At 33.3% G+C, this 15,474-nt stretch overlaps 1 protein-coding gene across 2 annotated transcripts in view; it reads left to right on the top strand.

The window, feature by feature from the left end:
• The first annotated feature begins 314 nt into the window (after positions 1-314).
• PPP1R1C (protein phosphatase 1 regulatory inhibitor subunit 1C) overlaps positions 315-15,474 on the top strand; it is a 105,369-nt gene continuing 90,209 nt past the window's right edge. Inside the window, exons 1-2 of one of the 2 annotated variants that reach the window (XM_016149793.2) lie at positions 315-652; positions 2,278-2,338. In XM_016149793.2, coding sequence (XP_016005279.1) covers positions 572-652; positions 2,278-2,338 — 142 coding nt within the window. In that variant the 5' untranslated portion in view covers positions 315-571. Of the gene's footprint in view, positions 653-2,256; positions 2,339-15,474 lie in introns of both variants that reach the window. The other variant, XM_016149792.2, reaches the window with a different exon arrangement.

The raw sequence follows: 15,474 nt of genomic DNA, 5'->3' as shown, positions 1-15,474 counted from the left end.
GCTGAATATAAAGTAGCGAAGGTGTCTGAATCATAAGTTGCTACAAGAGAAATGAAATGATTCCATACCCAAACCCTACCCCCAGCTCTAAAAACTTCCTGCTTTATGTTCATCAATAATGAATGGCCCATCCCTGCAATACTCAGAGGGAGCTTACATTGCACTTTTGAGCAACCAATTAGTAATGTACAGTAGATAGAGCCTTTCTTTCAAATCCCAGGGCATTGGATCCTTCAAGGCTAGCATTGCATTTTCAATTAGCTGCTGAGTGTATGTTTGGCATGTGTATCAGTGAAGAGGCACACAATTAGCTTATTGTTTCTTTCTGTATTGTACTGAGGAGATTCGAGGCATTGGTGGGGGATCAGGCAAGCCAGGCATCACTGTGGATGTTGGAGAGGGAGTTACTCAGACCTCGGCATCTTCACTTGCTCGCTCTGGAATTACAGCTATTTATTACAAAGCACGCTGTGTGGTTGGGTGGAGTGCGCCTGAGGAAACACATTTGAGACAGCACTTGGGGTTAGTTTTCCTGAGCCCTTCACATCTGTGACTAACTCTCGTCATTGTCATGGAGCCCAACAGTCCCAAAAAGATACAATTTGCTGTGCCTTTATTCCAGAGTCAGATTGCCCCTGAAGCAGCAGAGCAGGTAAGTGGAATTGGGTGGGGACCAGTAATACAGATATACATTTTTGTTATTAATTGAAAGCTTTTCTACCACTTGCATTTGCTTTTGTGGCTTTCTAGGATATGTGGATAAAAAATAAGTTGGTTTCCATATGCACTATTCGAGTTGCACTGGGTGAACTATTGGTAAAATATGCACTTTATGTGATACAAAATTGGCACTTGTTAGGGAAAAATGGTTATATTAGCATTTCAGATTTGGATTCAAAAATCTGTTTCCTTTTGCTTATTAAAATAACAGGTTCAACATTTAAAGAAACTTTAAAAATATTCTCAAAATTAGCAACCTTGTTTCCATTAATATAGAATAAAAAGATTCATTTAACAATGAAAGCATTAAATCTTAAAATAATTTCAGACTTGAGACTTAATATTTTATTGTAATGGTTTCCATTGTGTACCTAAAGCAGTAATTGTAAGTATATGTAATATATGATAGATAGGATTTGTAGGTATATGTATAATTTAAAAACCATTTTATTCGGATATTAAAAATAGTATTTTAACATCCAGATTCATGTTTCATGTCTAACATATCTATATATCTGTATTTCTCTCTCTCCGTCTCTCTCATGAGTGATTGGTTTACATCTGTATTGTCTTTTGTATTCAGATTTACTTAGATTCTTCATGAAATGAAATCATTTAAAATATCATCCGTGGTAAAATTATTGCAGTGGAGAGGCAAAAGCAAAGAAATTACAGGGTCACCAACCAATTTCATTAATTTCTTAAAACATAAATTATCTTTGAATCTTTTTCTAAATATTATAAATCTGAGACTCATAACTTTCTAGGATGTTTTGGTAATTTAAAGTAGATTCACCCAGACTCAGGTCAGATAAATACAGCCTTGAACATATGTCTATGTTGAATGGGGCGATGGTTCTATCCTGGACAAAATGTCATTGGTAAACATTATCTACCAACCTAGTGACATATTCTTTGGGAATTTACCTATCTAAGAAATTAAGGACACATTAGAAATTCTAATGATAAAATGCTCCTATAACGCTTAAGAAAAAAAGAAAGCCACACCAAACCTATTAGTTTTTATTAAATTACATACTCTCATAAGATTCATCTTCTCTCTTTATTTGTTGATTTTTTTCTAAATGTAATACAGAAAATAAGAAAAGCTTATAATATAAATTAAGAACTAAAGCTGTTAAATTTAACCTGCTAGGAATTGGAGTTTTCTAAGCTTCTCTCATTTAGAAATAAGGGCAATGGATCTTGAAAACATTATCAATACTATGAGGCTTCAAGAGAGCCATTAAAATTAGCAAGTCATCCCGGTATCATCAATGTGTGTTAATTTCCTGTAGCATCATTTGATTATACACAACTATTTATATTCTGTGGAAATACAGCTTTTTGGTTAAAAAAAAAGCCGATATCTGACAGTTCTACTGTCTGGCTTTTTAGTATTCAAAATAAAATTAGTGAGTACCTACTGTGTGCCCTCTCGTTATTTGTTTTTGCATGTTGGGAAAAGATGAGAAATAGACAGCTTTGTAAGTTGTAGAGTAACCTGGGGCACTGTCTGACTCTCACTGAACTTAGCTGGGTCTTTGTTATTCACAGATCAGGAAAAGAAGACCAACACCAGCATCACTTGTGATTCTCAATGAACATAACCCCCCAGGTAAAGAAGCATGATGAATTTCACACTGATGGAACAGAATAGAATTGTTTGAAGAACATTAAGGAGCATGTGACCTCCAAAAGATTTCAATCCAGGATTTCTGTTAGCAATAATCTAACGAGCAAGTCTATAAAATGGATCATAAACAAAATCAATAATAGATACAGAAACTGTCTCAGTCAACAGCCTGCTTTGCCTCTAGAATGACACATTGGTGATGACAGGAAATGTTTTGTTAGCATTAGCTGGCATGTGTTCAGGTGTTTGTATAGAATTTGGTTCAGTGCTTACTGATGAGGCTGGTGGAAAGTTGTTTACTTAGGTTTCAGAGCTGAAATTACAGTCCCAGAGATGCTTATATCTTTACAGATTAGGTTTTTTATTTATGAAAGGTTGTTATGAGGTGGGCATTGAGCCAGCATTGGCTATAGCTTTGCTGCTGATGTCATCTCTGAATAATGCAATTGACAAGTAACCAGATCAATTTTCATCACTGTCCATTTGAGAGCCATTCTGAAGGGTTGCATCCATTTGTTGAGGTTTTATTTTCCATTTCCTGTAAAGAGTAAAGCTGCGTTATTTTTCTTGATAAATGACTATGATCTGTAATATGCAAACATTAGTTACCTATTGAAGGAGGGTGATTTTAATATTATATTTAAGTGCTGTTTCTAGAAATACAAGTAAGACAACAAAGGTTATGGTATTAATTTGTAACCAGGTGGCACTTGGTGTTGGAATTTTGCAGGTATAAACAATAAGGGTGGACAAAAGGAGTTTGAGTAGAGAAAACATAATAAATCTAAATGTACATTGTAGTAAATAGTCTGACTTTTTCAGATTCTTTTCTAATTAGAGAAACATACATAAGAAAAGAAAGTACAATTCTAATAAAATATTCATCGTTGCATCCAAATACAAGAAGATGTTCATCTGATGGAAAACAAAAGGCAAATTTATTCCTGCTGAAAATAAAGAATTATAACTGATCCTATATCTTTAAAGTGTTATAGCATTTTAAAATCATTTTCAAATATGTTATCTCACTTAATCAATGTTAACATATTTGGATGACTAAGAGGTGCAAATGGTATGCACTTAAAGTTTACAAATGAATACAAGTAAATAAACATAATAATGAAATTTTCTCAGATTGGAGGTAATTTTTTAGCAATTTTTTACCACTGCCTTTGCTCAGTGACAGATTTTCACAATGTCATAGACTTACCTGCTTATGCCAGCCTTGGAAAGGGTTGACCAATTTGATTTCTAGGTGCTTTTCTGCCTACTAAAGAGCAGCTTTCAGAGTTCTGCAGGCATCGTTACTGTTTGAAAACAGTGAAGCCATATAAGTAACCTTGTGGTTCTTATTTGAGCCCCCAAAATAGTAACAACTATTTCTTGAATGCCAAATATGTGTCAATTACAGATGAGGAGAGTGAGTATCAGCGAGATGAAGTGATTTTTGCAGAAGTTACAACAGTATGTGACAGATTACACAAAAACAGATGATTCTAATACTAAAGTCCATGCATTTCCCGTGGCATGATGCTGGCCTGCAAATTTCCATTTACATTACATAGTGAAGGCTCTCTAAATGTGACTAGACATTCAGGTCCTATTGACAAGCAAATCCCAACTTTAAATAAGTCCTTTTGTTTAAAACCACTTAGTTTAGTAGATTAAGATTTATATTTAAATATCCCTGTGAACCAAATTTAGATTTTCTCTATAAACTTTTTTTTTTTTTTTACCAGATCTCCTAATCACTAGATGGCATTGTCTTATTTCTCTATTGACTCCATTTTTTTTCCCTCTGTTTATAAGCACCCTTGGCAAATAGCATGCTACTGACAACGATGCAGTTTTAGTAATGTCATCTTTCTGCAGCTTTATCCTCTTTTTGGATCCTAGAATAGTTTGCAAGGGACTGTTCAGCCCCTGGTAGTATAAAGGAATGTATCTGGCAGCCCGTATTTGGCCTAGTATGGGTTCTTGTAGCAAAAACTCAAATACTTATGTAGCTTTCTCAGTAAAAATGGTCTAGAACCATGTTTACTAAGGGAATCAATATGAGAATCCAACAGACAAACAAACTAATAGCAGCAAAAGAACACTGTACCAAACCAAACCCACTCTGGATACTGGTCTAATTAGCCATGTGGTATTGGTGTAAGGAATAATATCTCCAAGCTTTGTTTTCTCATCTATAAAATTGAAATTATAATGTCCATCCTTTCTACTTCACAGGGTTACTGTAATGATTGAAAGAGTTAGTGAATATACTGTAAAAATGTCTAAGTGCAGCAAATGTTAGGTGTTATTAGCTTATGTATTCTGAATATATGAACTTTGCACATGATATTTAAAAGTTAAGATATAGCAAGTGGAACAGAATCTTTATAATTTCATCTGTACTAAATATTTCTGCCCTACCCCACAATTCTTTATGTTCCAAATATCTGAACGTTCTCTATAAAACAAAACAAAACAACACAAATAACAGCAACAACAAAAAACTTTGTTAAATGTCAAATGACCTTTTTAAAGTAATTGCTTCTTCTAGCTCTCAAAAGCAATGTATACTTTGACAAATAAAAATTGACTGTAGCTTTAAATCCTGGCAAAGTAAACAAATCTCTCCGATTTATTGAAATTGCGCAGCAAACCAGTGAATGTTGGAATCGCCTATCATTAACACTGTTTAAAATCCCTGAAAATCTTTCTTTATTGTCAATTAATGAGGCAAGGAAAATTAAATTTTTCATTTAGAGACATAATTAACAAACCCTTGCAATTCATTTGATTGGATTGCAATCATCGTTAAGTGATTAGACATAACTTTCTTTTTAACTTCTTCAAGAATTTGCAGACAGTCAATTATAAAAGAATACTTGAAAGCATGATTTAATTTTAAATTTAGAAATACATATGCATTCTGTTTATATTTGAAAGAAGAGAAATAGAACAGAAAGATATTTCAACATGTAAATCCAGATTGTTTGTTTCCTAGTTCATCTATGCTGGTCAAAACACACAGATGAGGTGGGCACCTGATTGGTAGGATTCCAGGGACAACAAAATGTCCCATCAGTCCCTTTCAAACCAGTAGTCTAGAATTCTCAGCAGTAGAAGCATTAAAGAAACATATACAAATGTATACCCTTTAAGGATATATCATTTTCTGGCATAAATTAATCAATTTAACTCAAAATAATGGGAAACAGGACTAAAAATATTGAATTGAAAGCATTGTACCTAAAAAAATTTAATAGCAAAGGGTGTGTCTTTATGATGGAGATGGCAGAAACTATGTGTTTATTTCTAAGAATGACTCTAAACGGCCAGAAGGCTGTAAAAAGATACCAAAAACTTGAGATGGGGGTGGGGTGGGATGGGGTGGGTGTAGAGAGGCACCAAAGAAAAATTTCATCTTTTTCAAATGTTTTCTGGGGCTACCAGACACCTTTCTGTATTTTTAGCTCCTCTTCTGAGTAGGAGCCTATTTATGACAAGCTCTCTGAGGCAAAACAGTAGAGCCTCATTGTTTATTCTTGTACTATGTGCTATTTGCTTTTTATCTTGTATAATCTATAATTAATGAGTTTGGTTCCTATATTTTTTCTTAGAGGGATGACTACACATAAATCCTCCTTATTTAGAAATAAATGACAATGCCGCTTTCTGCAATTTACTTAATCACATTTCTAAGTTTACTTAAACGTTACTTGACTTTAAATAGACTTCCAAGAAGACTATATTTGATTACTAGTATTAATAATCTAGAATTGGAAAAGTACTTCAGAAAATACCTAATCTAACCATATGTCTCCATAAAAGATGCATAATCCACATACCAGAAACTCACTCTATTTTTATATATCTCAGAAAGAATCCATAGTTATCCCCAGTTTTCAATTCCAGATTCAATAATTTTATGTTAGAAAATGCAGTTTCTTATACCAAACTTGAATAATGTTCCACTTTATTCTAAAGTAACTATTTACTCCATAATAAATTTTATTTACTCACTTTTTTAAATGCTAAAAAGAATTCTTTATTATTTTCTTTTTTGGATTGAATATTCCCAGGCCCTGTAAAGCTTTAATGAACTGTATTCAATTTCTCCTTGTCTGTTGGCCTTTGGGGCCAAGAGATGTACACAATTTTCCAGTGAAAGGCCAGCCTAGTCTAGGCCTTCTGAATATTAAAGTTTGTAGCATTCATTCTTTCCACTGACTGTTAAGCAGAGACAATATGGTTACAATTAAATTTAATGGACCTGATGCCTATTAAACATGAGTGAACCATAAGAGGCTTGGAGCTTAGTGAAGATTTGGGTAAATACCCAAGAGTGTTGACATCATTTAAAATCTTGCGCATCTAAAAATTGCAACCAGAAATATAATATAAAATGGTTTGGAGCCATATATATTGAACTTCCTATCACAGTCGAATATGGGGATGATTGAGTTTATCTTTGACAATTTTAGCTCCAAATATTCTTAGAAATTAGGAATAAAAAAAAAGGCATTTTCTTACATGGATCAGGATCTTAAAAATTAGTTAATATGGGAAACACAAATTAAATATCACACTATCTCCCTTCAACCTTGATAGTAAGTATAGTCAGTAGAGGGAACTGGAATTTCCTATTGATTAGGTTATTCAGCTCCACAAACTGAAAAAGAAGCCACAGTACATTCTGGAAATAGCATGTAACTTTCTGAAGGTTCTGGATTTATAATCTCGAGACATTGAATGACAGCTAGAGAGTATTGCTGGACTCAGATAGTGGTTCGAAATAGAGGGGCTCCAAGAATTTCTGACAATGAGAGGTTTTGCAGAGCCAACAAAGTTAAAGTGTTAGTGCATTCATATGCACACACTCTTTTCATAGAGACTCTCTGTTATAAAATGAATAATTTGTGGTCAAAATGCAATGGGCACCTTGAGTACAAGCTTCAGAATCTGTTACTCTTAAGGATGAGTAAGAAAGATATCATCAGCCCTACAGGGACTTCCAATCAAATGCATTTAAGAAAAGTTGTACTGGACCCACAATCCATACAAGTTTTGTTTCATTCTAGGTTTTCTCAGATTCCCTGGGAATGTGGTTGTAATTCATTCTGATTCACAATCCTTGTTAATTGTTTAACATTTATTTTGCTGTCTCAGTACTAATGATAGTACAAAACAAAGACATGTCCAATGTTTGAAGATCATTCAAGAGTTAACCAGTATTGATTTTTATGAGATTATCAGGAAAACTTATTTTTTTCTCCTCAGAGTTTATTTGTACGAGTTGTTAAATGCCAAAACATGCTGAATGATCTAAAGACAAGTGATGAATGTAGCTTTCAGAGATTCATGTACTACACCATTGATTGACTTATTTGCTTATAACTAACTATTCAGTCTGTGCAGCCAAATAGCCCAAAAATTGTGAGCCAAAAATGAGGTTCTAGTTCTTAGTAATGGCCAAGTTTGCTACCCTATAAATGTTCAAAGGAACTAGTATAATTTTCAAGTTAAATGAAAGAAAATGAAAGGGCAAATTATAAAACAATGAAATAGTTCCACTTTATTTCAGCAAGATTACTAGTTTTGCTCATTTTGAATAACAGCATATATTGCTCATCTGTTATGTTGATTTTAATTAGAAATAGCTTGGTGAAATATGAAAGAATAATTTGATCATAGGGTCAATTTACTTCATTTTTCTTGGTCTTTGTTTCCCTACTTATGCTAAATGTAACAGATGAAAATACCTTTATAAGGCACTTTTACACGATGTAGAGAGGCAATGTTTGTAATAGGTAAAACACTAGCTTTGGAATAAGACCAGAGTTTGAATCCTAGCTTTGTGGGGGTGAGACATTGGGTGTGTATTTAACCTCTCTGTGCTTGGTTTCCTCCTTTCTTAAATAGAATATTGAAGTGTGAAGCAATGCATAGATAGCATAGTACCTGCAAACAAGGTAATGCTGAAGATATGCAATCCCCTGCATCATGATATCTATGTTGAGAAAAGCTGCATCCTCCTAAAACCTGTATTTCTTATTGGAAGATGGCCCAGTTTTTTTCAATCCTAACTGCATTAGATAGTATCAGCATTCCCAAAAGATGGGAGTTCTTGATAAGAGAAAAGATGTACCATACCTCTTTATTTATCAGGACAAGAATACACAATTAAAGAATCGTTAGGCATCTTATAGTGTGATATTTCTTCAACTGAACAAGTCTTGTTTACAAATATAATTTTCATGAAATATAAGTCTTTTAAAATTTTTAAAGTAAGCATGCTACTGATGTCTATAAAGTTATGAAAATACTATTGCAAGCATTAGAGATCTTTGTGGCAGATTGGTATGTGGCAAAAATGAAATTCATATTCTAATAGTATATGGAAAGAAAGAAGTTTGAATATTGAGTATAAAAACAATTGGAGATAGGTATCAGACACTCATTTTCATTGCTCACATTGATCCCACTCTGTTTATTCTCACTTCCTTCCATACACCATCCCTGTGCTATGGTTAAGCTTTTTCTTTTTGGTTCTTTCTTTTGGTTCTTCTAACTTAGACTAGACTGGCTCATTTGTGTAAATCAGTCTACACTTTTTCCACCTATTTTTCTTATTTAAATTACAGCAGAAGACTCACATCAATTTCAAGAGTTTTCTCTGACTAATCTGATCCATTGCTGGATTTGTTATTTCAAAACTCTTCCCCCATCTCCAACTCTTGAAGCTATGTATTGGTTGATACATTCAATTCAATTCAGTAAATATTTATTGAGTTTTTCTTCTAAGTCCTCCAGGAACATGTGGTCTAGGTAACAAAGAATAAAACATCTGGATAAACTAGAATACAATTGTTATAGTAGAAATTTCAGCTGCTCAGACCATGGTAAGATTAATTTTGGCCAAAACATAGAGGTACTTATTTATCATGCTTATGAATCTCTAAAGCATTTGTATGACTTCTTTTGCTCTTTTGGCTTTCAGCTTTTAAGGGTTGGTATCGGAGCTAAAATTTTATTATTTATTCAAAACTAATAGAGTAGATGTATCTACTCAAACTAGCAGAGTGAATATCTAGTAGAGTAGATATTAGATACCTATAGGTTATTTAATATTTACTAATTTAAATGGATAATAAATAGATTTCAAATGAAATGACAATCTTTCAAACTTTTTGAATTCCTACTCTCATTAAGGCAGTATTATCTCCTCTGGGTCATAAAATAGTAAGCTATCATTTCTATCCTCATGCATAAACCTACCTGAGTCATATTTATAACACATGTGTATCGATAGTAAAACCAACCATAAATGGAAAAAATACAAAATATATTTAAATTCAGTACAAAAATGTCCATCTCAGGACATTTTTGGGGTATTAGATTATAACGTTGGAAAGCACGGTACAAAGACTAGCTGCTTAATAAATAGCAGCTATTATTTTGGGGAGACAGGCATGTAGTACCTAGAAGTAGAGGCACTGGAATCACTCAGCCCTGGGTATGGATCTCAGATGGCTGCTACTGCCTGTGTTTCCGAGAAAAGTGGCTCATCCTCCTCAGGTCCATTAAAGTGAGAAAGCTGGGTTCCTATGACTCTGAAATACATTTTATTTTTTGAATACTTCCATATTTCACTAAATACAAAATATATTCATTAGAAAGTAGGCTATTCTGTGTCTATTAAATAAATAGATGTGCATTTTTGTATCTGCAAAATAATACACATGGACCACATCATTGTCAGCTGTTAAAGGCACATCCGGTTTCAAATTTAAGATTGAAAAAGTTACTAACAACTCTTTCTAATTGTATCTAGTTTATAATCATATTCAAGACAAACAGTGGTACTTGGAAACCTCTAACAACAAAAAAAAATATCTAACCTTACTCTGTAAGTATCGGAGAAGTGTTATTTCCATATTTCTTTATTTTAGAATTGCTCAGGAACAAACCTACAAGCTTCAGGATTCTACTCTTTCTCCCATTATTTTCTAGTCATGGCTTTGACAAAGTAGTGACCTACTCTGTTCCAGAAATTCTAGGTACAATTTGGTAGCAGAATTTACCAGCAGCTTAAACTAGATATTCCTAGGACCTAGGTAGGTGACATATATGAGTGCCTGGGTTCTGTGTGGAACATTGTGATGGAATCTATGGTTTACTTGGAGGATGCAAGCTCCATTCAAGGTCTTTAAGTTAAACAAACATAAAACTACAAATCAAAAAAAAAAAAAACCCTCCATGAGTGATGGTGGCACCTAGGTGGTAAGATTGTAGAGATGCTGGAAAATATCTCCAGTTATTGTTACTGAAGTTATTGTTATTACTATATGCTCTGTCTTCTAAAGTGCAAGTACTCTGGCCAGATATAATGCATTCTCTCTAACAATTTAGAACAGTAGTCTACCTGGAGCTCAAAGTGAACCTTGAAAGCCTAAGGTGAAAGGGGAAGAATAACCTGGAGAAAATGTCCCAGCTACTCATTTCCTGTCTACTTTGTTTGCTATCACGTCCTTCTCCATGCTATGTCCCCCCGCACACTCATCTCCTCTAATATTTTAAGGGCATCCAAAACATGTTGGGAAATGTTACATCTATATCTGTGGGTATTCTCTGTGCTATGGGTAGAAGATTATCTTTTAATTTAATTTAATGACCTTGTATCACTTAAGAGTAATTTGATATAGAGACAATTATAGTGCTTAACAAAGCTATTAGTGAAATAAGTTGCCAAAATCTGCATCATCAAAGGAAGATATATTGACAGTCTGGTTAGAATACAATTACACTTTGACCTTGGCAATAATGCTGAGGAAAAAGTACTATATGAACTAAGAAAAGCTAGGAAATTTGTAATCTTTATTTTTTTTCATTCTCCAGAAGAAATTTTCCATCATTATGGGAAACGATTTTCAGAATCATTTTCTTTATATGTAAATATATATTGACCTACTTGTAAAATAGAACTTAATGCACAAAATGGAAAAATGAGAACAAAAGTTATTTTGAAATCCAATTTTTGAAATAATTTGCCTCAATGATGCAATGTTATGTTATGCTTTTTCTCCTGTCTGATGAAAAACAGACTATTAGAAAACATGTACACATATCTATATGCACAAACACATGTACCTATGCATATATAATTCAAATACCTAACTATGTGTAAAAATATCACAGGTTATTTATCAATACAATAAAATTTACCTCCACTAAGTGATATGAGTTACAAAGGCCAGGGCCTACCAAAGCATCTAGAAAAGCTTTGTGGATTCAAGTTATAAGTGGAATAAAACTAATAATAATTATTTAAACATCTAACCACTTAAATTTAAAACCAATATATCAAAAACTAATCAGTTTATTTAAAAACCATTAGTAAAAAAACCATTGAAATTACTGGCATAGATTCGAATGATGAGATTCATTAAACTATTATTTGTTTAAATCAGAAGGATGTTTTAAAAATAAGTTACATTTATTGCATAGTAATTGCTTTAAGACTATCTTCTCATTTGGGTAGGTTTTCTATGCCCATTTTCATGATTTATGAATATAAGGAGAGCATAATTAGATATAGAAAGGGAGCTGCTCTTCCACCAGCTGAAAGTTAGTGTCTAACTGAAATGCATCACCAATTTGAACTCAACGTATTAACTCCTGACTTTAGAATTTCTGTTAATAATATCCCCATTCTTCTAAGTGCTGAACCATTCAAACTTAGAATCATCTCTGTCTCTCTATCTCTTTCTCTGTGTGTGTCTCTCTCTCTGTCTTTTGCCCCCTAAATCTATCAATGGCTTTTCTGCTGATTCTGTTAACACAGGTTGAATTTATCCCTCTATATTTTTTATTGCCTCTGGTCAATCTAGAACTGACTTATTGTTTTATTCCGAAATCACACAATAACTTCCAAACTACTTTTTCATGATTTTAACCCTGAGAGGTGGTTTTATGTAGAGCTAAGAGCCCTAAACTTAGAGTCAGTGAACATGGCAAGACAAAATCAAATCATGGCATGACTGTCAGACTTCCATGAAACATAGATTATGGGAAACCCCAGCACTGATTATGCTGCTGGAATCAAGCACGATAATATGTGCTAGCAACACTGCTGGTAGTAGACTTGTTCTTTCCCCACTCTGGTTTATGTGACAGGCTTTGGCGGACTTAATTATGTAATGAGTGATCGGCTAGGGCAGATTTACTTTTCATAATGGGTTTGTTATGACCTCTAATTTGTATGTTATAGTTTACTTGTCCTAGCTTTCAATTAGTTATGATAAAGCACATGAGGTCTTCTCATGAAGAGCTTGTATATTTTATCATAATCTACTCATGAATCTTATTTCTTGCTTTGAGTCAGTCAGTCATTTCCTCCATAGTCAATGGAACTTCTATTACTCAAATTGTTGATAATTGTGCTCCAGCTGAGATCTAATTAAAGGAAAGAAATGAACAGTGCAAATAATAATAATAATAATTGTGTTAGATTTTGATAAACATTAATGTTTTCTTATTTCCTCATTTATTTTTTTCTGAGGCTTCTAAAGCTCAATATAGAAACCTTGCTCATTTGCCATAGGTACCTTCTTACTGAAAATAACTTTTCCACATATGCAGGGATTTCAGATAAAGCAAGACAGACTCAAACCAGATTTGTTTTCTAAAGCACTCCAAGGATTATCAATTCTTCCTTCACAGATCCTAAGCACTAGCCACTTGCCCTAGCGATTAAGAGATTTTTCAGGAATAATACCAGAGACTGAATCACTATCACATTTCAGTGAAAAAAAATATCATGAATGACTGAGCTAAAATGGCTCATCTCGAATTCTGCCACAGGTCATTTTACTTGGTGAATAGCCCAGAATTTCTGCTTTACTTCGCCAATGAAGGGCACTTTTTGCTTAAGGTCTTGGAGAAAGTCAAAGATGCTTTATACCCTAGTCTACATATGGTTCATAGCCATCATTGGAATCGAGGCCAAGATGAGCTGTACTGTTTATGTAGACAGTTACAGTATAAGGAGCATATTCAAAACTATATTTTGATGTACAATTAGGATACAAAAACATAAAATATCTCTAAATTACATATAAAACTATTTTAAAAACCATGTAAGCTTAAAGGCAAATTTAAAGAAGTTAATAGTAATGTATCTTACCTTCGAAAGTTTTATAGTTTGCAACCTATTTGACCTATAATATACATCCCAACAACTCTGTGAGATGAATATTATTACCCGCATTTTACAGGGTGGGGGGGGGGCGGCGATAGGAGAGCTGCTCAAGGTCAAAGAAGCTAGTATGTTAGTAGGCCTAAAATTTAAACATAGGTTGTCTATCCAAGGTCAATGTGTTTTTTACTATGTCAATAACATTTTTCTTTCTACAAATAAGCAACATCATACTCTTGCTGGTTTATTTCTTTGTCCCTTTTGGAAGTAATTATATGCAACTTCCTCATTATAACTTGGCCAAGTAAGGTTCTTTTTGACATGAATACCAGAATGTATTTCTTCTTATTCCAAAGTAAGTGACTGTTTTAGAGTGGTGATTCTATACTGTTTTCTTTTTCTTTTCCTTGATAATTATTAGACTTTAGAATTAATAATACTAGATTTTTTTATTATGTAAGCAAAAAAGTCATATAACCAAATAGAAAAATAAATCTCATGCATTATTTCATTTTTAGAGTTAAACCTTGTTATTTATTTATGCCTTTATTTGCAATCTATATACCTACACTTATATTACTGATTTGTGTACATACTACGTTGTCATCTTTTCTTCCAATCTACTGTAGTTCTTCTCATCCTTTTAGACTCAGATCAAATCCCTCTTTCTCCATCAAACTTCCATCGACCACTCCAGCTAGAAGGCTTTACTGATAGAAGTAAAAAGTCACAGGATTCATTAACTCATTTGCTTCGATTGTCAATGACTTTCTGTCACCTAGTAATACCCTGAAGGAATAAATTATAGAATTATTAAATTTTGATGTGAGATAGAATAAGAAATATTGGGTTACAAGGCCCTTCCATGTGTATTAGGCTTTGATTAAGTCCTTTTTGGGTAGCAGGCCTCAGAATAGGGCTCTGAGGATCTGGGAGAGTGACTAGAAGAAAATCTTACTTTGGGAGGAAAATAGGGACCACTTAAAAATAACCTGATTATTTCACAAGGTTTATCCTTGTCTTCGCATTTCACAAGAACCTACAAATGATAACCCATGGAATTGTTATGAGCTTTTACATTAAATATTTTTGAGAGTAATTTAAAGTGGCTTTTGCAGCACAACACATAGGATGAAAAACATTATTGGAATCATCTTAATAAGGCTAAGTTTTAGTAGTTGAGGACTCGAGCTGCTTATTTCATTGTTTTAGTGTAGACGTGTTGCGAATCATGCACCATAGACAACTGGTGACTGAATACATAGATTTTGCATAATCTAAGGAATTCTTATGTTTTACAGAACAATCTAAAGCCTGAGTATATTTGTCTAATAACCAATTTTATTTTTATTTTGCTGTCTTTATTCAAATCTGATTTTAAATTGTCAGTGAAGTGGTGATGATAGAAAACTGAATATAATCAATTTGGTTGTTTTCTTATAGAAATATAGGAGTTCAAGAGTTCAATTCAATACCATCATACAGCAGCAGTATCTAATCCAATAATGGCCGTATATTTTCATTCTATGGTGACTAGCATATGTGCCCAAATAAATAGAGCTAGGTTTCTTTTCATTTCTTTTGAATTATGAAATAAACATTTCACCCAGTAATTCTCTTAAACTATTTCCTTTTTTAGCAATAAGTTAATAGTGACCTGTAGTCAATACCAAAAATAAAATAGTTCTTTACTTACCAAAAGCATTTAAAATTGCACACTTCCCCCGAAAGTCTATTTGATTGGTTTGTATGTAATATTCCTACATAAGCAGAACATATTGAGGACAGAAAATATAATTTTAAAGTGGACCTTGTACCTTCTCTTTCTTTCCCCTCACTTTGTACACAAGGAAACCATAGAAACAACTTACTTTGGCCCCAGTGAATTATTTGCAGGCATATCTACATAAAGCTTCACATTACAACATAC

The sequence above is a fragment of the Rousettus aegyptiacus genome, unplaced genomic scaffold (genome assembly GCF_014176215.1).
Source record: "Rousettus aegyptiacus isolate mRouAeg1 unplaced genomic scaffold, mRouAeg1.p scaffold_m13_p_2, whole genome shotgun sequence".
Taxonomy (NCBI): domain Eukaryota; kingdom Metazoa; phylum Chordata; class Mammalia; order Chiroptera; family Pteropodidae; genus Rousettus; species Rousettus aegyptiacus.
This window is presented reverse-complemented; position numbering and strand designations above follow the sequence as displayed.